General features: G+C 42.4%; 1 protein-coding gene across 1 annotated transcript; it reads right to left on the bottom strand.

Annotated features, from left to right (window-relative positions):
- Positions 1 to 1,190: 1,190 nt before the first annotated feature.
- ptger4b (prostaglandin E receptor 4 (subtype EP4) b) lies at positions 1,191 to 6,243 on the bottom strand. Its single transcript, XM_042058799.1, has 2 exons — positions 5,083 to 6,243; positions 1,191 to 3,441 (listed from the first exon to the last, which is right to left on the bottom strand). The coding sequence occupies exons 1-2, from the start codon at positions 5,896 to 5,898 to the stop codon at positions 2,863 to 2,865; spliced, it is 1,395 nt and encodes a 464-aa protein (XP_041914733.1). The 5' UTR covers positions 5,899 to 6,243; the 3' UTR covers positions 1,191 to 2,862.
- Positions 6,244 to 22,213: the final 15,970 nt, after the last annotated feature.

Below are 22,213 nucleotides of genomic sequence, written 5' to 3'. Positions count from 1 at the left end.
CATTCCATATGCACACGTGCATAAACAGATACACACGCACACACATACATTCACAGTAATCATACGTATGACACATACTCACACAGTAGACATATGTACGCATGCATGCACATGCACACACACACAGGCACATGCACAGGCACACACACAAGCACAAGCACGCACACACACACACACACCCACACACACATAAACATAAACATGTACATGCACACATGCACACAATTCAAGAATTTCTCAGAATTATAAACAGGCAAGATGGGGGTGGGGTTGTATAAAATGTATTTTACATGTGAAATCTATGAACTAATCATGTTTTGGTACTTGTTGTCTAGCAGATACCATGAGAATTGAGTGTGCATAATGCAAATCAGTGAGACAGTTAGAATCATATATGCCTTTCAGGGTGACTTATTTTTGTGGAAAAAATGTGTAAAGTGACCTTGGGTGCTTTGAAAGGCGCTATGTAACAAACAAAATGTATTATTATTATTTATTATTATGTCAAACAGCACAATATATAGACTTTACTTTATTTCTGCACTGTTGCACTGTTGACTTACTCATTTGCACTATCACCATGGCCACTATCACCATTGCACTACCACCATGACACTCATTCACACAGAGCACCTTAGAGCACCTTACCTTACCTTGCTATGCACAGAGAATCACAGGCTCAGTCCCTGCCTCAGTCATTGCAAGCGCCTCTGATTTATTAATCACTTATTAATCACTATAAACAGTAACCACTATGTGGATACTGTTTTTAGAATTGATTTAGATTAAGTGTTAGTTAGTATAATTTGTGTTTTTGTAATTTGTATTTTAGTATATTTTTATATATTGTATTAAGTGTTAGTATAATTTGTATTTTAGTATATTTAGCATATTCTTTATCTTCTACTGTCCTTACTGCTTAGTTGTGTTTTTATATTATATACTTTAATTACTCTTTCTGCTGTTAAAGAATGTGTTTGTGTTGTATGTATGCTGCTGAGACCTTGAATTTCCCCTGGGGATCAATAAAGTATCTATCTATCTATCTATCTAGCACATGGGGTCGTTGTCTCACCCAGCAGTTCCTTTCTACGAGGCTCCTGTGCTCACTCTGGTTTAGGCCAGGTGCTAAATCATCTTTTAAAACAAAACAAAACAAAAACAAACAAAAAAATGTCCAGACAAAAGGGTTTGTGTTTCTTCATTTAAGGTTTATTTTTCCCCAAAAACAAGTGGCGATTTCAATTCAGTTGGAGGAAAATTGCAACATGATTCAATAATCAACATGCAGAATGGCAAAAGCAGCAATCATTGGATAACAAACAACTAAATTACCTGTTACACTCACAACGTAGAATAAAGTGGCTTCAGTCACTAGTAGAAGGCCAGTACAGTTAACACTGTAGAATGCAGAATGCAGAAGTCTGACCCAGCTTATGTGCCACCTACATTCCCTTTCTTTACCCAGTGGAAATATCTTTCACATTAATGTTCGCTCACGTTCACATTAATGTTCATTCTCGTTCACATCAATGTTCGCTCACGTTCACATTAATGTTCGCTTTACTCTGATGAACAACCAGTGTGAGTTTCAGTTGCTGTTGAGTGATATGACATAATTTCAATGACCCAAACTATGCAAGACTGAGTAACTTTATCTTTTTTTTATATATATAATATCCAAATGATTTCTTAATAGCTTTCTGAAACCAGCACAATTAATCAGACCTTCTCACAGAGAAGAATTTTGTTTTACATTCATAAATAAATAAGACCATTGCACTAAACACTTCACATTTTCAGCAACATGGCTATATGTACAAGCTATCTCTTAAGGACGTTCATTAAGTACACCTGGTCACTTGATCAGTGGGTCTGGCTTAGACCAAAGGCCCTTAAGAAAAAGATGCAAAAGTGCAGTAAATATATCAGTCCCTTTCAGTGTCTCTGCAGAATGACTCGGTTCCTGGGAACACGGGCGTGCTGTCTCTGAGCTTCATGTGTGTGGCAATGCGTAGTTTCAACATGTGCTTTTCTGTCAGACTCTTTGTCTTTATTGGAAATTCAGCTCTGTCCTGCATGTGTTGATGTCAGTGAGAGGTTGTTGAGTCAGCAGTATCAGTTTGACAAATGCGCTCCGGCCCTCACCAGCACTGAATCTACAGCAGGGCCGCCGATGATTCATTAACACGCCACTTCACTGCTTTGGCTAGAGCCGAACAAACAAACAAACCACAGAACACAAGAGGAAATAAAAACAATAACAACAATCTGACATGACATCAAACTTCATTGTGATCTGTCCTCTCCTGCATTAACCAGGCCACCATTAGTCAGCAAACCTCAATAGCTTAATACTTTACTGACTTTCAGCGACAGATAACGGATCTCTTAGCAGTCAGCCAGGAACATTTGTTTGAAATTCGTCTTTGTCTTTCTTGTGAATTTGTGATTAAAGTCCAGATTTCCTCCACTCATGTTTGGCTCTTGATGTGGTTCCTTTTCCTGCTCAGTCTATCTGGCGTAGTTTCCCATGGCAATTGTTTGCGTCCATCTTGCCTCCACAAAGGTCAAAGGTCGCCTTCAAATGTGTGGCAGCAGACTCCTGGGCTTTGTTGTACATTCAGGGTTTCCCCACTGTCAATGACTTTCCATTTTCCTCTGCACACACACACACACACACACACACACACACACACTCTGTCTTTCTCTCTCTGTCTCTCTCTCTCGCGACAGCAGATATTTATATTTGTTCATGAAACAAAAAGCGTAGGCTCCCACTATCACCTCCCAACATCCTTCAGGACCACTCCTCTCCCAAACACACACACACACACACACACACACATACGCATGCGCATCTCATATGCTCCTCTCCTGCAGGTTGAGTGTCTCATCAGTAAAAGTCACCTGTAGGGGGGGCTGTTTGGGGCAGAAGGCCAGCTGTTCAGTCTGAGTGAGGCCCACCCCTGTGCCCTGTGTCCTGTTCTCTTGCCCCAGTCTGGGGCAGCTGAGCAAGCTGGTCTGCCCCCCCAGCAGCATCCGCTCAACCGTGGGGGGACTCGTGCCCCCCGTCAGCGCCACCCCATCCGACGGGCACAAGTATGTCTGTGAGGTGCTGACCACGTCGCGGAGTTCCCTCGAGACGAGTGAGGGCGAGTCGTGGGACACCACCGAGGACGTGGGCCCCGCGCTAGTGCAGCGGAAGTCCTGCGGCCTCCTGGGACCGTGCCCGTGTCCGTTGCTGCGGCGACCGATGCGGCAGAACAGGCACTTGATCTTGTCCAGCAGCTTAAGCAGGACGGTCTTGCTGAGGAGGATGTAGATCCAGGGGTCCAGGATGGGATTGACCGAGGCGATGCGGATGGCTTGCAGATCGGGGTTCTTGTCTTTGCACATCTCCACAGGCGGCCGGTACAGCTGGTTGACAAACACACGCACCTGTGGGAGACGGAAGACAGGGGGTGAGTGCGGTCATTAACCGCCATGAATCTAATCTGACGGAAGACAGAGGGTCAGTGCGGTCATTAACCGCCATTAATCTAATCTGATGTCACAGAGCCAGGGAGGAAAAAATAAGGACACTGGTGTTTATTCAACACCAGAATAACAGGTGTCTTGAGAGGGGTCGGCAAACACCCATTACCTCAAGACATACAGACCTCTTTCTCTTTCTCTCTCTCTCTCACACACACACACACACACACACAGTCCGCTAGAGTGAGGACACAGGCATTGAACAGAAGCCAGTTTAAACAGAACCCCGCCTTGTAAGCGACATCAATCACTGTCCACGCTAGCGCGTTTCTGACAGTCTCACAATACTCTACTGCTCAAAACAGCATCAGGTCACGGCTTGCCCATCTGGGTTCAAATTTCCCAAAACCAAATGTGAACTGAAAAAAAAAAAAACCCTTCTGTCTGAGCTTGGACCAGATCTGAACTATTACAAATGAACCCCATTTTGGTCATGCTGTGGTTCTTGTGAGAGATTTTGAATTGACCTTGGGAATGATGGGCTTTTCACAGAAAAGTGGTCAAAGATGCACACTTGCTTGTTTGCTTTTGAGCGGTTTGGAACACAAGAAAATTCTTGGGTACCCTATCTATTCATTTCATCCATTGAGGTCATCTACATGCACTTACTTGCACATGGTATTTTTTTTATTTAGAATTGAAAGATTTTGGTAGGGCCCACATAAACATGTCTCCTTGAAAAACTGGTTTGTTCTTTAATCTTGGGTGTCAGAGGACAATCAGAAGGATGGCTAACTGGTACATTTTCACAGAGAAAAGTTATTTTTGCCACAGTGAAGTCATCTAGATAAAGCTAGGACTCTCTTTGGTAGTTGGGCCTTTTTTCCCCTCAATATTGCACAGGTTTACCCTGCAGCTGAAATGACTTGTCTCCACTTGTTTCGTTTTATTGTGGAGATTTAGTCAACCTATTTATCTGTTTGTTTTTACTGCTGATGTTTTTTTGCATAAACTATATGCCATATATTTACATTGTCATTACACATGAATGATTACAACTAATGTGAAGCTTTAATAGTGCAAGTCGCTGCATTCGTTTTGTATTTGTGTTTATGTTGCACGGCGCTTTTATATACGGTTTGGATTTTTTAAGACGTATGATGCAGAATTTCAGATCAATGTTTTAATTTTAAACACACATAAAACAAAAACATAAGTGTAGTCCTCCTTAGCTCGCCAACGACACCAGTAAACCAATTTGTGCACTGTTTAATTTAACATAAGATTATTTGTTGTCAAACACTTTCTTAGTATAAAACTTGCACATGTGTTTCACCATAAATTTAGTTGTCATTTATTGAATGTAAAATTACCTATTTCCTATTTAATTTAACTCAATTTACGCCATTGCGAAACTCCGACCAGGCGTGATATAACCTTAATGTGTTCATTTAGCATTCGCCTACCTGCTGATACAAGTTCTTCAACATTTCAAAATGGATTGCGCAACCGACAATGGACGTTTGTGTGTTCATTTAAAAAAGTTTTTTCTTGCTAGAAACCGATAGTGTAAGAAGATTAAGAGAGTAGAGAAAGAATGCTTACCACTAAAGGTATGGAACAAATGAGGACAACTACGGACGTCGCGATGAGCAGAACTACCATCTGCATCTCAACCCCTGCCAGGCGCCCGAAACTTCGTCTGCGCCGGAGCTCCGCGATGCGCCCATGATCGGTACCGAGAGAAGTCCTTCGCACAAAGCGCCTGTGCATCATAATCAGCGCTCCGCACACCATAAAGTTACAGATCACTGTAGCCAGAATGAGCAACGAGCTGAAGCCGGCGTACATATAGGAGAAGACGGCGTGCGTCGAGTCATTAGTCCGCCAGTCAATGAAGCACCAGGTGTTTGGGTACTGGAGTTTGACCTGTCCGAGTCCCATGGTTGGGAGCGCACAAAACAGAATGTTGGACAAGTAGATGCCCAACAGCGTGATGGCGGCGAGTCGCTGATCCACGTAGTGACTGTAGAAGTACGCGTGGTTGATTGCAAGATACCTCTCTATGGACATGGCACAGATGATTCCAAGCCCGGCCAGGGAGAAAAAGAGCAGGATGAAGCCTGAGTACTGGCACAGCGGGTCTCCACCGTCTCCACCGGGCCACTTTCCCTTCACATATGTCGCGATAGTCACGGGGCTCGCCAGCAGAGTGCCGAGCAGGTCGGTGACAGCGAGCCCACACACCAGAGTGTAAAAGGTCGTCTCTTTCTTCTCCTTTCTTGACTTGCGAAGCACCACGATGGCGATGACATTACCAACCACGCCGAATATGAACATGATGATCGGGATGGCTGGTACTCTGGTCCCGCTGGTGACTGCCGGGGTAGTGACTACCGTGTTATTGTTTTCTGGGCACATTTTTTTTTTTTTTGAAGTAATAAAAAAATGCTTTATGTGCGTCCTTGCGAGTTTACGCACGTTTCAAACTGCATTTCTGTAGATATTGCGCTTTAGGTCTGCATGGAATTTCTTTTCATATTTCTTGCCCGGGAATCAAAGCGTCGTGGTGTGTTTAGTTCCATTGTCATTCCTCAGCAAGTGAACAGAGGCAGGTTGAAACTTCTCGCATGCTTTGTCTTCGGTGTTTCCGCACTTTCTTGTATCGGCGCTGCTCACAGCCATGCACACTCACACACTCTGAGCTGTCACTTAAAGTTTCACTAGAAAACCCCAGTCCTGAACTCCGCCTCCGTAGCTGCGCAAAGCTAGTGACATACCACAAGCACGGTCTCCTTGTAAACGGTCTCCGATCCCTTCATGCGCGCTGCGTAAACGCTACGCAGTTGAGGTAATCAAACCTCTCTTGTATTTCAAGGGACTCAGAAAATAGACTTCAAAAAGAGTTCCTTGTTATTGTTTTAAATGACTTAATGACATATATGAAGGCACAGCACAAGGACAATAACACGAATAATGCATTTTAGTTGATTATATGTTCAAATTACACACACACACACACATATATATATATATATATATATATATATATATAAAGCAAGTTTGAAGTTTCATTTTGGGGAGAGGGAGAATAGAGACCAAAAACAGAGTGTGAGTTTTGAGACTGTCAAAACTACTCTCTCTTGAAACTATCCTGGCAGCAATGAATCACACTTAAACACACAAGCAAGGCTTCAACCTTTCAGTCACTTCACACAACTCATGTTTTCAGGCATTCATCATAGTTTAAATAGGGAACAGAACTGTGATGAATAGCCTAATTAACCTGGCTGTGTTATTGTCATGGGAAGAGGGAAGAACAGAGAGAGAGAGAGAGAGAGAGAGAGAGAGAGGAGGGGGTTTTGCCATAAGAAAAAAATGAAAGATAGAACATCTGGATATCGTCTTCTTAATCATGAGTTACTTTATCAGAGACAGTGATATTTGCGTTTGCCCAAAACTGCATTATATTCCCAACCGTCTCCTTTTCTAGGCTCAATTGCAGTGGAGGGATGACTCACTGCTCAGACACTCCTGAATAATTAAGAATGGTCAATTAAGAACCATAGCCAAGCTGAAACCCATTCTGTCCGCAACTGATCTTGAAACCGTTGTCCATGCCTTCATCTCCTCCCGCTTAGATTACTGCAATTCTCTGTACATTGGCATGTCACAATCAAATCTAAACAAACTCCAGCTAGTACAAAACGCTGCTGCTAGGCTCCTCACCAACACCAAAAAAAGTGAGCACATAACATCAATTTTAGCTCAGCTACACTGGCTTCTGGTCAAATTCAGGATTGAGTTTAAAATTTTACTTTTTGTTTTTAAAGCCCTTAAAGGTTTGGCCCCACCTTACATCTCTGAACTTCTGCCCCCACACTCTACTACCAGGTTACTCAGGTCACAAGACCAACTACTGCTTGCTGTCCCACGTACACGTCAAAACCCGTGGCGACCGAGCTTTTTCTGTAGCTGCTCCAAAGCTCTGGAATACCCTTCCTCCACATATCAAATTCTCCCCTACAATTACCTCCTTCAAATCCAATCTCAAGACATATTTTTTTTCACTAGCTTTTAATACAGTATGATGTTCAGGTCTTGGTCTTGTTTTAATTTTCTTATTTATTTTTATGTATCTTATCTATTTTCTTTTCACCGCTACTAATGCTGTCTTGCTACGGATAATCACACTTAGTTTTTGTAGATGTATGGCCTTTGTGTAGATGGTCTTATTGTTATGACTTATTAGCCAACCTTTTCTTTGTGTTTGTTCAGCACTTTGACTCAACCCCTGTCTTTTTTAAATGTGCTATATAAATAAATGACTTGACTTTAAAATTAGCTTGGCTTGGACCATGTGCCTCAGTAATTGATTAGGAAAACTGCTAAAGCCACTTGATACTATAAAATAACAAGCATCAATTAGCATCCAGTTTTTAATATTGATGGTGGTGTGCTTGAAATTTGTTGTTTTGTCTAAAAGGGATGACCTTGTGAAATTCGTCCCCGAGCAGCGGCAGACTTCAGAACTCTTTTGGGTTGGATGTGGTCTGGTTTTAATATGGTTCTAAACGGAAGTTCAGCAGAAGGTTCACAAGGTACAGTACAGTAGTTCTATGGCTTTGCTTAGACTGATGTTCACCAGACTTGCCTCTATAGAGACAGGTAGATTGAATGTTCTCAGTTAGTGTTGATCTGTGGTGAGGTTCCTCCGCCACATTCCTCCTACAAGAATGCAGTGGAAACATCCATATCTCTGAATATGGCGCAGCACTCAAAACATACACATATTTAATTTGAATGTGTTTGAATTGGCTGAGTGGTGACGTATTGCAATGCAAAGCTGGTGAGAAATCCACACACAATTTCTCTCTCTCTCTCTCTCTCTCTCTCTCTCTCTCTCTCTCTCTCTCTCTCTCTCTCTCTCATACACCCAGAGTATATAACATCACCAAAGAAAAACTATCAAGGAAATACAAATATTATTGTCCTCTCTCTTTTTCTCTTGTCCTCCTTCTTTCACCCTCTCTCTGTCTCTCTTCCTATTTCTCTCTCTGTCTTTCTCTCGCTCACACACAGACTCACACATGCACGTAAGGATGCCAAAAGATTATCTTAAAACAGGCCTAAAGTGACCCTGTGTCCATGGTGTGGTCATCAATCCTCTCCAACTAACTCAGTCTGGCATATGCGAGCCTTCTTGGCTAATTCATCATGCACTACAGTACGTTCCAGTGTGTCAACTCAGCACCTTAAGTGGCTCATTGCACATTAATAGGGGGGTTATTTAAAACGAATTGATCCTCAATATGTTAACTATTACAGCTCTCTTGTGAACCCCCCTCGCCCCATTGCAATTGTATCTTGCCTGTGCCTGTTGAGGTGTCCACAACCATGGCAACCTTGACAGGGACAACAAGACTTGACAGGGACAACAACAGTCATAATATGGGCACTTTAATAACAGAAGCGTTATATCCTAAACGTTTATGACTTGTTTATGACACGTTCATGACCGTGTCATGTCACTCTTATGTCGACACTGTCAAGTAAAGTGTAACCGATTAACCGGGGTCAAATTCCTTGTTTGTTTACGCAAAGCTGGCCAATAAAGCTGATTCTGAGTCTGATGTGGTAGCAATTTGGAGTGATGTCCTATCTTATCTTCAACAAATACCTTTGTGAGTAATACGTTATTCGTTGCTAGCCTTGGGAGTTTTTAGAAGTCCATCTTGACTAATAGGTGTCACAAGTTCAGTGGTTTGACTCAGACAGCTAAACATATAGTTTTCCATCCTAGCGTCGTGCAGTTTCTCTTCCTGTCAGCATGTTGATGTCTGACACTGATACTGAGAAGCGTTTGGAATTTATCATTTAATGTACTCATCAGTCTATAGCACAATCCCTCTCCTGTTTCCACAGGGCTACAACCACAGCTCTTCAAAACCGCCTGTCAAGAAGCTAAGCGTCGCCTTGTGGTTATTTTGCTGTCAAGTGAAGTCTGCTTGTGGTGAGAGAGTTGATAAACATGTAATGCCGGATGTACATGAGTGCTGAAAACAGAGCATGTGAAACTGTGCACATCTAATGTGGTCCTCAACTATTTGTGTTGTGTGTGTGTGTGTGTATGCATGCAATTAATCTAGGACCTAAAAGTGTGTGTATCTGTGTGTATGAATTAATATAGGACTTAAAAGTGTGTGTGTCTGTGTGTATATGTGCATGTATGCACGCAGTGAATATAGGACCTGAAAGTGGGTCTGTGTGTGTTTTGATATCACGCAGCACTTCCTCTTTGAGACATGCTCAGGCTTTGAGACATGCTCAACGCAGGCTGAGAGAGTGTAGTCGAGAGGTTAACATGTGAAAGGTCACGGTTTACAGAAAACACTGCTAGCTGCTGCTGCATGGAGCATGCTTGTTAGTTTAAAATGATCATACCATCATTCATTTCCTGGATTCAGTCAGAATGTTCTTTTTAAGAAGTGGTTGCTAGTCAAATGGAGGGAAAGAGACCAAACATAATTGGCTGTCATAATGTCACATGACATGTGTTACGTTAAGGTTATTGCTGATTCAGGAGACAATGATGACACCAGGTTCAAGCATGAGTCGTTTACTTTCGAACTCCCGAAACTTCCTGTGTGCCCCCCAACAGGGGTCCGTGTACAACCAAGCACGTCACATGTAAACCCTGTTTACAGAACAACATGAGGCCTCCATGCATAAGAAACTATGGCTGAATCCTAATCTCTCCCCTTACACACTCACACACTTTGATGTGCGTTCCCGCAAACTTTGTGAGGGCTCAGGGCTGTCCCACTACAGAAAAATGTCCCACTACAGAAAAGGGCTCTCGCTCGCACCCTTTCTGTGTCATTTCCGTAAGTCGACATCTATGAACACTTTACTCAAGAGAATTACTCACAATTCATAGCGCTGTGGCGGGAAACACGGGGTTACTGAACGGAACGCTGGAAGTTTGAAAAAACATCAGTAAACAACTGCCGTGAACAGAAACGTTTTTTTGTGTTGCCAATTTATGGATATGGTTATGGATACGCTTTAATTTAACAGGGAACAAATTAAGATGTTGGTCAGACTAAAAATTGAATGATTTAATTTAATGATAGGTCACAGGTGCGGTGCCATTCCTGTTATTAGCTTCTTGAACCCTTACACCCTCGCAAACTTGATCACTTAAGACGGATGTCAGTTAAGTGTGTGAGGGTTCAGGGCTTAGACCTTAGGGATGACATTGGGATTTAGACTTTGTCGATCCCTCTTTGTTCCTTCCTGCCTGTCGCTCTGTTCAGAGGCAGGGATTGATCATGGCAACACTTTCTTTCTGGCCGCCATTTCGTCATCTGTTTCGGTTAGTGTTCCCTTTTCCTACTTGTGAATGGTCTCCACCTGTGCGGATGACTTTATAAGCCTGATTGCCTTCAAGATGGCGGCTGCTTACATTCCCAGGTTCCTTAGTGAAGGCTCCACGGTGAAGGCTCCTTAGTGAAGGCTCCATGGCGAAGACTCCTTAGTGAAGGCTCCATGGCGAAGACTCCTTAGTGAAGGCTCCACGGTAAAGACTCCTTGGTGAAGACTCCTTAGTGAAGGCTCCACAGTGAAGACTCTATAAGAAGACTTCCATAATGGACCTGATCCGGCGTCCAAACGCACATCGATCCAAAATTGGTCTGGATCCGTTTGATGGATCTGGTGCCAATAAGGGCTAAGACTGGCCCAGTTCCGTATGATAGCCTAGTCTGTGTTACTGACGTGTTCCATATCTGCTTATCATATGCAATACGGGTCTGTTTATTGTGTGTGGTACGGACCCGTTTATCAGATATCAGCCGGCTTTGTTTGACATGTGAAATGTGATTGGTAATTACTTATGTTTGCTACACATTTGCTAACAGGTTCTTATTATTTTTTATTCAACAACCTGGCTGTAGAAGTGCAATCCCAGACAAAGTTTAAAGCCTGTGTTGCAGGTTAACCACCACTGTTGATTAATGGGTACATAAAGCACTCAATATATGTATATCATTTTTAAAAATGTCTCCAAATGGTGTTAAATGCCAGTTTTTGTCGTTTTTAGTATAAGCAGGGTTTCTTTTACACAATTCGGTGATGACGTCACGTTGGGGGCTACATGATCTGCGCTTCATTAATTTCAATGCATTTCAATGGACATCGTGGTTACACTTTCAACATAAAGTTTGTATATTTACACTTCGAATTTCGTTACAGCATTTATATGACAACTACCCTATATGTCTAACAAAGATAACAATGTCTTCCGATTTTAGTTTAATGCAATTTTTTCTGAATTTGAGAAGTCTCGTTATGAGGCTACATAAATGCGCCTATTCAGTTCAATGCATTATGCTTATAACGTTACGACACTTTTTTTGTTTACAGTTACTGTCAGTGAACAGCACCGAGTGACGTCAACATTTTCTTTATATCTAGTGATGGTGATCATGTCGTTAGTTCAGATAAGTATGCAACCGGGTAAACTTAGTCAGAAGATCAGAATATAAAGCATCATGATAGCTATGGGCTAACTTTCCAGTCCCACCTGTGAGCCACCCCTGTTGTTGCAAACCGATTAGGCTTGTCGTGTCTTCAGCATGAATATTTTCGATAACTATTCCTCGTGATTGATTGTCATTGACATCGTCAGGGTACTGCTTACCAAAGAGGGAGATAATAAGGGCAAGTAGCAGTTTGGCAGGTGCTTGTGTGGGCTGTGCCGTCCCAATGGAAACTGCGGTGGAGAGCTGCTGTAACGCTAGGGAAGCGAGTGCGTTTTGGCCGCTGGTCGAGGAGCTCACCCCGTGACCAGCAGATGACATGATCTATCTAGCTATCTATCTACCTGTCTATATATCTATCTCGGCTATCTATATCTATTTGTCTATAATCTGCGCTATCTACTACTGAACACTCCCTTACTCGTCTCTCTTTACTCCTCTCTCGTTACTCTCAAGGGTCTCTCAACTCTGTTAACTATAGAATCTTTGGTCTCAAGGTGGGCTTTGGTCTGTAGCCTCCCCAAGGTGATGTAATGCAACGCATTGTGGGGGATAGGAGAATCACTTCAAACTGCTGTGAAATAGTACCTGCTTTTTCGTATTATATTCCGTTTTGTGATACCCAACAACATCAAATACAATGGATAACAGTTTAAATGTGTATTACCAACAAGCAAATTGTGCAAATTCGTTGGAAAATAAACCCTGCAACACGGCCTTTAAGTCGTGTTAATTCCACTGTTCCCATCGATATTCAGGCTGTCTTCCAGTCATCTCCTCTCCATGGTCAATCTCAAACAACACAAAATAAACATCAGCCATTTATTCCTTTTTGAAAATAGGATAAGTCACAATTACACTCGTTTTTTATCATCAGTGATCCTGTTATCACTGTTTTTCCAAAATTATTGTGATGGCTGTTTTGCTCAAGCTAAGCTAGTATATTGCTGGAAAATAATAGCATATAGGCATAACCTTACAGTAAAGTTATCAATCGCTTGGCTGCTTGTTGTTGTCTCTGAATAAACCAACAGAGATAAAAAGCAGATAGCCTACCTTGAAAAGTTGGGCTGCGTCTTACCGTAGGCTGGCACATAATGTCAAAAGATTGATAGTGAGCAAACCAAAGATCCTTGATTAACGTTACTGCTTAGACTTCTGCATGTGTGGCAAGAATATGGGGTTGTCTCATAGCACTGTTAGATCTGACACAAACAACAATTGACTACTTTTACCACTGCTAGGTAATAATAATGAAAAATATAAAATAATGAAACGAGCATATGATCAATATTGAGCCAACTATATCTTCTTTTCCAGCCTTACTGTAGAAATGAAGTGGCCATGGGAACATAGTGCACCCCCATGGTTTCTAAATTTGTGCCATTCCAAAATACCTTTTTTTTTCTTTAGCAGCCAGTTGACAATGAAGTAGGGAAAGGACAGTCCATTTAGAATCAGCACCTTAATTAATATCATTACCACCTGGGTCTGCTGTGAAAAAATGGTCCTTCGGCTCATATCCGTAATCCAGGTTTGGGCCAAATCAGTGTTTTGTATTTTAAACGCATCTTCTGACTTCCAGTTGAGTTGCGGAAATCGGACCTGGGACAAATCTGTAAACTGGTGATAAAACAGCATTGGTAACAGAGCTGAAACCTCTATCAGGAGCAGATCTGGCCCACAGTCAGATACCATATGTCCGCTACAGGCGGATCTAAAGGCTTTTATGCGGATCCGGCCCAAAGGAAATTGCTATCTGGGTAAAAAACTCGAAGGCAGTCTGAGGGAAAGTCCACTGGTAAGATTTTGGTTGCCGCCAGGCTCAGCGGAAAAGACCTATGATTTACAGTGCGCGCCTGTGCGGTTCAACTTTGACCGCTCCACATGCAAAAGCGGCAAAATTGCAGGCCAGTTCTTACGCAAGCCATTGACAATAATGGATTCCATAGAGCTGCGCTCCCGCATACGTGTACAATGTGAACCCCTTTTCATTCGACCCCGTTGTGCCGCTATACATAGCTAGGGTTACCACACGTTCTGGTTTTCCCGGGATTGTTCTCTTCGTCTCGACCCGTTTTAGCGTTCAACCCAACTGATGCGGTGAACTAGGCCATGTGGTAAGACGCATAAAGTGCCGGTACCAGGCCGGTGCTTGTTTGGAACATGCTGATGTTAGGCACATTTGCGAAGTCCTCAACTCCAGCAATTCACTGCACACCACACACTGGGGTTATCCCTTTTTGTCCTCATCATAAGTGAATCCATACTTTAAATATTCAGGGTTTTGCCATATTTACTACTAAAATGATGTCTAACATGACCTGTTACATAAACATTGTCTATGTCCATGGCAACGACTGGCATACAGTAAGAATAAATTCTATCAAAGTAAAGGTCTGACATTTTTAACCAGAATCTCTGCGATCCACCCAGAACGGTTCTGCGACCCACTCTTGGGTCCCAACACACCAGTTAAGAAACACTAGTTTAGAGTAGACAAATGGTAGAAATTTGTTCTTCATTTGTTTTTAATAGGAACCAGTAAGACGGTGGTAGCATAATGGCTAAGGAACTGGGCTAGCATGCAGTAGCCGAAAAGGTTGTGGTATCAAGTACGCTGAATCCATTCATAACCCTCACAAAAATGTGTGTGGCCTGTGACCTGTCCTCTTTGGTGAGTGGGAGCCTTGGCTTCAATGAGAGGCGGTGTGATTAGTAATTTAATGACCCAGGTTAAATGTCAAACCCATTGCTTGGGCTTCGTGTGCAAACATCCCATAATTAAAACATCTCAGATGCAAATAGAGTGGCCTGCTTGCCTCAGTGCATTGTAAAAGAATCAGATAGTCTTTAGTTAGGGTTTTGAAAAGCTGAGCAAACATGTGGTCATGCGTTGTTTGCAGAGGCTGCAAGTTCATGAGTATTGGTTGCGCCAGAGAAGTGATAACTTTGCTGGGTGAGTCTAAGGTGGAGATTACACGGGAATTTCATAATCTGTCTTCTCCTCTTGTCTGTCTTCACCTGCATGGAGGTGTCATCCATTGCTGTTTTTTTTATCTCCTTAATCAGAAAACAGAGAGGGATCGTAAACAGACTCATTCACTCCTCACTACAACCATGTTTCTGTCACACAGACTGATAAATGTTCTTGCACTGACAAGATCTGACTTACTGGAGCTAAAGGCTTCCTCCAAATTTCCATTGAAATCCCTGAGGCCTTATGATATCAATCTTCCTGAAAATCTCTCCACTGAAATCCCAACAGTTGCAGGGAGCATTAGCTGAGCGAAAGTGATATGTGATTCGCCATCAATCTTATTTTCAGCGATCATGAGCGCCGAGATGGCCGCTTCCTGTTCCACGCTTGTTTATTTGTTTATTTCTTTTTCCAAATTATGCTGAAACTTAAGAATGGTCCTCCCTGGCATTGGGATAGTAATATCAGACTGTGCATCAAACTACTCCTTGCAACTACTCCTGGCAATCCTGAATTCCAGCATGGGAACAGATATTTCTCGGATATATGTAGGGACTTCTCTGCTGTTGGAGACACATTTGAGAGAGTTGCTTAAGATCACTGAAGTTAGAAGTTGACGGAGGTCAACAGGGATAGCTTTGTGTGATGTGGTTTGATACAGGAAGGCACTCATCTCATTTGATCTTTAGTTTCCATAAGGCATGGAAACGTCTCTGTCTATGTTAGTGTTAGTGTGTGTGTGCATGTTAGTGTGTGTGTTTGGTTAAGTGTGCACTGTTATGCTTACATACACTCTTTGTGTGGTGTACAAACAAAGACACACACTACCATTTTCATACATACACTGTGTTTACACATACACACACATGCACACACACACACACACACATGCATACCGTCTTTCTCTCATTTCTCTCTCTCACGCACACACACACAGTTGGGGTAACAGGAGGATGGTCAGATTTTTGGAAAACAACGAGGAACGAGGCAGAGGAAGGAAGGCAGGGCGTGATTGGGAAAATCACTGTGTGTGTATGTGTGTATTTATGTGTGTGTGTGTGTATGTGTGTATTTATGTGTGTGTGTGTGTGTATGTGTGTGTGTATGTGTGTATTTATGTGTGTGTGTGTGTGTATGTGTGTATTTATGTGTGTGTGTGTGTGTGTGTGTATGTGTGTGTGTATGTGTGTATTTATGTGTGTGTGTGTGTGTATGTGTGTGTGTATGTGTGTATTTATGTGTGTGTGTGTGTGTGTGTGTGTATGTGTGTGTGTATGTGTGTATTTATGTGTGTGTGTGTGTGTGTGTGTGTATGTGTGTATTTATGTGTGTGTGTGTGTGTGTGTGTGTGTATGTGTGTATTTATGTGTGTGTGTGTGTGTGTGTGTGTGTGTGTGTGTGTGTGTATGTGTGTATTTGTGTGTGTGAGAGAGGGTGTGATTGGGGGAAAATCACTGTATGTGTATGTGTGTATTTGTGTGTGTGCGTGCATGTGCGTGTCTGTTTCTCTCTCTCCCTGTGTGTGTGTGTGTGTGTGTGTGTGTGTGTCTCTGTGTATGCATATGTATATGGATATATTACGTAATGTCCCTCGGGTGGTCTTATTTGATTGTGTGCGGAGTTCTGCAGAGTCTGTTTCCTGCTCCTTCTGCTTGCGTCCTCACACAAGCCTTTGAGGGTGCGTCAGTTGGAGGATGAGTTCTTTTGTGTGTATTTATATATGTGTGAGGCAGTAAGAACATGTTAATGTGTGTGTATAAGTATGTATGTATGAGTGTTTATGGGTCTGTGTAATATGTCTATAACTGTGTTTATGGTGTGTGTGTGTGTGTTCTACATTAGTCCACTGTCACTGTACTAGTGCTCATATCATTTCCTTGCTTTGACCATACATAACCTAAGTATAAGTATATATACTCTTTTGATCCCGTGAGGGAAATTTGGTCTCTGCATTTAACCCAATTGGTGAATTAGTGAAACACACTCAGCACACAGTGTACACACAGTGAGGTGAAGCACACACTAATCCCAGCGCAGTGAGCTGCCTGCTACAGCGGCGCTCCGGGAGCAGTGAGGGGTTAGGTGCCTTGCTCAAGGGCACTTCAGCCACGGCCCACTGGTCGGGGCTCGAACCTCCAACCCTCCGGTTACAAGTCCAGAGTGCTAACCAGTGGGCCACGGCTGCCCAATAAGAAGGAGAGATAATTATTTCCACTATTGTTTATTCTGTGTTCACATGTGCTTCTACTGTGTTATTTGTAACACTAGCTTTGGCATCACTGTACACTGTCCTGAATATGAGAGAGAGAGAGAGATGAATGCAACTGATTCCATCTCTTTATCGTGTGTCAGGCAAATTAATAGACACACAGACACACTGAGGCTGTGCAATGCAAATAATGGCCCTCCAAACATAGATTTGTAATCATTTTCTTGGCCCCAGCCGTGGCGCGGCTGGCTGGGGCACCTTCACCGAATGCCGGCGACCCGGGTTCGCTTCCCGCCCCGTGGTCCTTTCTGGATCCCACCCCGACTCTCCCACTCACTTCCTGTCATTCTTCACTATCCTGTCAGTTAAAGGCATAAAAACCCCAAAAATATACTTTAAAAAATAAATAAATAACGCATGGTTAGATAAGCAGTTTTTGCAGTAGTTTTGGCATGTTGTCTCGTCAGGAGAGATGCGCAACCAGTTTATAACCTGCTATTTGTGGACTAAGCAACTGTATTTGGAAAATCAATCAGAATAAATAAAAAACCACGAGTCATAACAACGTTTCCTCTCCTGGCGCCCCGTTCAGTGGGGAGAATCTTAGTGCGAATGTCTGTGTCTCGCCAACAGAGTATGTGCACCACTAACTCCATCGCCTCTTTCTTTCTCTTTCCTCTCTTCTCTTCTCTCACAGTTTCCTCTGTTCCTGTGTTTGAGAATATATTATTTGGCTGATATTGGTGTTGTATAGTCATATTATCATTTTACTGCATTTCTTTGGATTGCGTGTGTGTGTGTGTGTGTGTGTGTGAGAGAGAGAGAGAGAGAGTGACAGAGAGAGAGTTTGGGTTGGAAATACATTAGTCGGCGAGAAGTGACCCCATCATCACGAAAATCACAATGATGGTATCACAATCTAATAGATTTATTTCCGTGATGCCATCACAAACTGCCGTGAGAGTGGGTTGGAGTTTGAGAGAGAAAGGGAAAGAGAAACACAATCCGAGTTCGGACATTTCGGGACGTTTGTCCTCATGTGTCTTCCTTCACCACGACCCCTTTACTCTCTCTGACAAATTGAGACAGCCTCAGTCTGTGCAACACCTTCATCTGTGCCCTGCTATTGACTCACACATATTTGAGCTCAAAATATTGACTTCATCAGGAGTGGTACATGGGTAGGTGGGAAAGCTGTTGAACTATTTATAACAAACACCAGTTGACCTTTGTGTGCTTGAGTGGGCATGAAGGTCGGCCTGAGGGAGAGTTACTCATGTGGGAAGACTTCCAAATCAAACTGGCCTGTCCACCCACTCAGCCGTTGGCTCAGAGGCACCTTACTGTGGCCAGTCTTAGTGAATGAGTGGGTGAGATCATTATTGCCAGGCTCTCTCAGTCCCGTCATGACAAGGCTCGAGGAGATCTTTCACCTGAGGCGGAACGTTAGTGTAGCATCCAGATGGACAGACAGATGGACAGCCAGACACTAATTGGAGACCCTCAGGTTTAACACTCTCCAAGTCCACCACCTGCCAACGGTGAAGTTACTAGTGTGCGTGTGTGTCCACATAGTGTTTCTTCTGTGTGTGTTTCTAAGTGCTCACAGGGGTGCGTATGACCTCTGTGCTTCAACCAAAGAGTGCTCACACACTGCTTTGTTTGTTTCTATGACAACAATATCACGACTGGTCTCTAGAATTTCTTGAATTTCCCCTGGGGATCAATAAAGTATCTATCTATCTATCTATCTATCTAGAATATTTGGTAGGCATTGTCCCTTTGATGACGTTATCAGCGCCTTTCTGAAAAGAGGCGAAGGCAAAACGTTATGAGAAAATTTTTTGCTGCACACAATGCACACTTAACCTGTGCTTATTCCCTGTTGGTAACCACATGTAGCAGCATACACCTCCTCCTCATTAGGAGACACCTCTGCTTCCTCATTCATTCTTTCATTCATTCATTCATTCATTCATTCATTCATTCATTCAACTATCCTGACGAGCTAGACCCACATTAAAATGTAGGGTCTGGACACTCACCGTTCGCAGTGCTCAGTCCGAGGGGCAGGATAATCAGTTGTCTTTCAAATTCCCTCTGCACGCAGTAGGACAGCGGCAGCGCTATGAGTCCCATGCGTTTCCCACCAGCGGAGCTAGTTGGCTAGTTCAAACGTTTGCCAACTTAATAAAAGCTTAACTCGTGTCACACTGTTCGCCAGCAGCAACATCCATCTTATTTGTTTTCAAGTAGCAGGGAATTCAAGCCAAACCGTTGCAACTCTGCCATCAATCATTATGTTAAGCCCACCTAACGACTCTATACACGATTTCATTGGCCTGATTAAGTTTCAATTTCTGGAGCTCACAAGCCAACGGAGAGTTGCTAGACTAGCCCTGGCTGCCGCTAGGGGCGCGTCTAGATTTAGATCATTCAACCTTTATTTTCACTCAATTGAGGGCAGCCCTCATTTTCAGTGTAGCCAGGATACAACAAATAATGGGTAAATATAAAATGCAGAGAGCCAGGCATGGGCTATTACACAGTCAACAACTAAAAGATACAAAAAATAAAGTTAAATACTTATTCCTCTAGTTAAAGAGGATTAAATCATTTCCCTCCAGGTCAACTTCATGTTACAGCAGCAGTGTCGCCATACCTGGCTTGGAGCTGTTCTAGGGGGAGCCAGGATTGGCACACGGAAAAGGTCAGTAAAAGTATATTCATCTGGACAGTGAATAACCAGACCCAGGAGGGAACTTGGTGAAAACAAGCAGACGTTTGGCAATTTCCTGTAGCATTTTTTAAGCTTAATGGTTGAAAATAAAATTGACACATGCGGATGACTACATAACAAAATCATGTTCTAGTCTCTACAGATGCTTATCTTCCCTAATGGTATATCTGAATTTAAATTTATCCTATTATGACCTTATGACCACGCAAACGCACACACACACTAACAAACACACCCACACACACCCACACACACACACACACACACCCACACACACACACACACACACACACACACTCTGCTGTTTCCCAAAAATCAGGATGTGATTGACAGGAGTCTGGAGCAGATTAAAGGAACATGCCACCGTTTTATGAAATTGGGTTACTCACCATCTCCCCTAGAGTTGAATAAGTGAGCAAAAACATTTTTGTGTCTGCATGCACTGTCTTAGTCAGGTACCCTAGCTTAGCTTAGCATAGTGAATGGAATCCTTTGTTGCCTGATAGCACGTTGTGAGTAAAAGTGAGCCAACCAAAAAAAAAAATCCTAATTACTTGTGGCCTGCGTAATCGAGTACAAATGGCAATGCAGACTAAGAAAAGGTGATTTCCAGGCAGATATTGACATGGAACTGTACTGGGGCAAAGCACTGGTGAAGCACTGCTACTTGGGTGCAGAGATATCACACATAAGTACTTGCCACAGCACGGACAATCTCTGTGCCCACCCTACAAAGCTAAAAGTGCAGTACTGTATATGAAAATTCCAAACTGAGAAAAACAGCATTGTTGTTTGTCTTTCACACTGTATTTTAGCAGATGCTGTAAAATTAAAATCCCTATATCTTCAGGAAATGTTTCAGTAGATTAATGAGATTTTGATAGATTGATCGGAGGATATGGCATTTTATATTGGTGTAAAAAAGTGAATTTCTCAAAAAATGCAGTTACTGCACTTTGGCTTTATAGGCAGAGCCGGACAGTAACGGAGTACATTTACTTGAGTACATTTACTTGAGTACATTTACTTGAGTACAGTACTTGAGTACATTTACTTGAGTACATTTACTTGAGTACAGTACTTGAGTACATTTACTTGAGTACATTTACTTGAGTACAGTACTTGAGTACATTTACTTGAGTACATTTACTTGAGTACATTTGAGTACATTTACTTGAGTACAGTACTTGAGTACATTTACTTGAGTACATTTACTTGAGTACATTTACTTGAGTACAGTACTTGAGTACAATTTTGAGGCATCTGTACTTTACTCGAGTATCATTTTTGGGGAGTACTCATGACTTTACTCAAGTACATTTGAGAGGCAAATATTGTACTCTTTACTCCACTACATTTCTATTCATAACCGTGAGTACCCCTCAATTTGTTGTTTCCCTATCAAACGTGATTGGATTGTGCAGGCGCCACTGATTGGGACAGCCTATCAGCAATCACCTTCAGCTTTCTGCCAAAGTCAACTCCATGGTCAGATTTAGATAAGAGATGAAACCATGGACGAAACAATGGATGAAGACGCAGCAGGTCCATCCTGGGAATGTGCCAACCTGTGGCCCCACCTCGCCAGACTATTTCAATTTTCTGAACAAGTTAATGATAGTTTTCGCTTCAAGTGTTTCAATTACAAAATAGTATTTTGTATATTGAAATACGTATTTTAAATATATGTATTAGAAATATTGCCCATCCCTGGCAACATGGTAAAAAGATGAAAACGGCTTGATTTCACTTTCAATTCCTTTTACATTCTCCAAGGTATTAACATTAACATTTTTTATAACTCCATGTAGGACATTTCTGTACATAAATGTAAGCACTGTGGCAGTAGTAATGCAATATTTAGAAAATGTAGGCTACTCTTGTACTCTTGATACTCAAGTACTTTTAAAAACAAGTACTTCAGTACTTTTACTTAAGTAGACACCTGACTGTTGTACTTTTACTTGTACTTGAGTAAAATTTAGCAAAGGGTATCTGTACTTTTACTCAAGTAATGAAGCTGTGTACTCTGTCCGCCTCTGTTTATAGGGCAGTATAGTCCCAAGTCAATACCTACCTAGAGGAGATGGTCGGATTAGGTGAATAACCCAATTTCATAAAACGGTGGCGTGTTCCTTTGAGGGTGCTGACAATTACATTTACACAGAATGTTGACATTTTCAACTGATATCAGGGAATTTTGAGGTTTTTATTTGAAGTCCTTTTTCATCAGTGCAACCTCATGCAGTCATCCACAGTCATCC

The sequence above is a fragment of the Alosa sapidissima genome, chromosome 13, assembly GCF_018492685.1.
Source record: "Alosa sapidissima isolate fAloSap1 chromosome 13, fAloSap1.pri, whole genome shotgun sequence".
In the NCBI taxonomy this organism is placed as follows: domain Eukaryota; kingdom Metazoa; phylum Chordata; class Actinopteri; order Clupeiformes; family Clupeidae; genus Alosa; species Alosa sapidissima.
The sequence above is the reverse complement of the archived record's forward strand: the minus strand, read 5'-3'. Positions and strand labels throughout refer to the sequence as shown.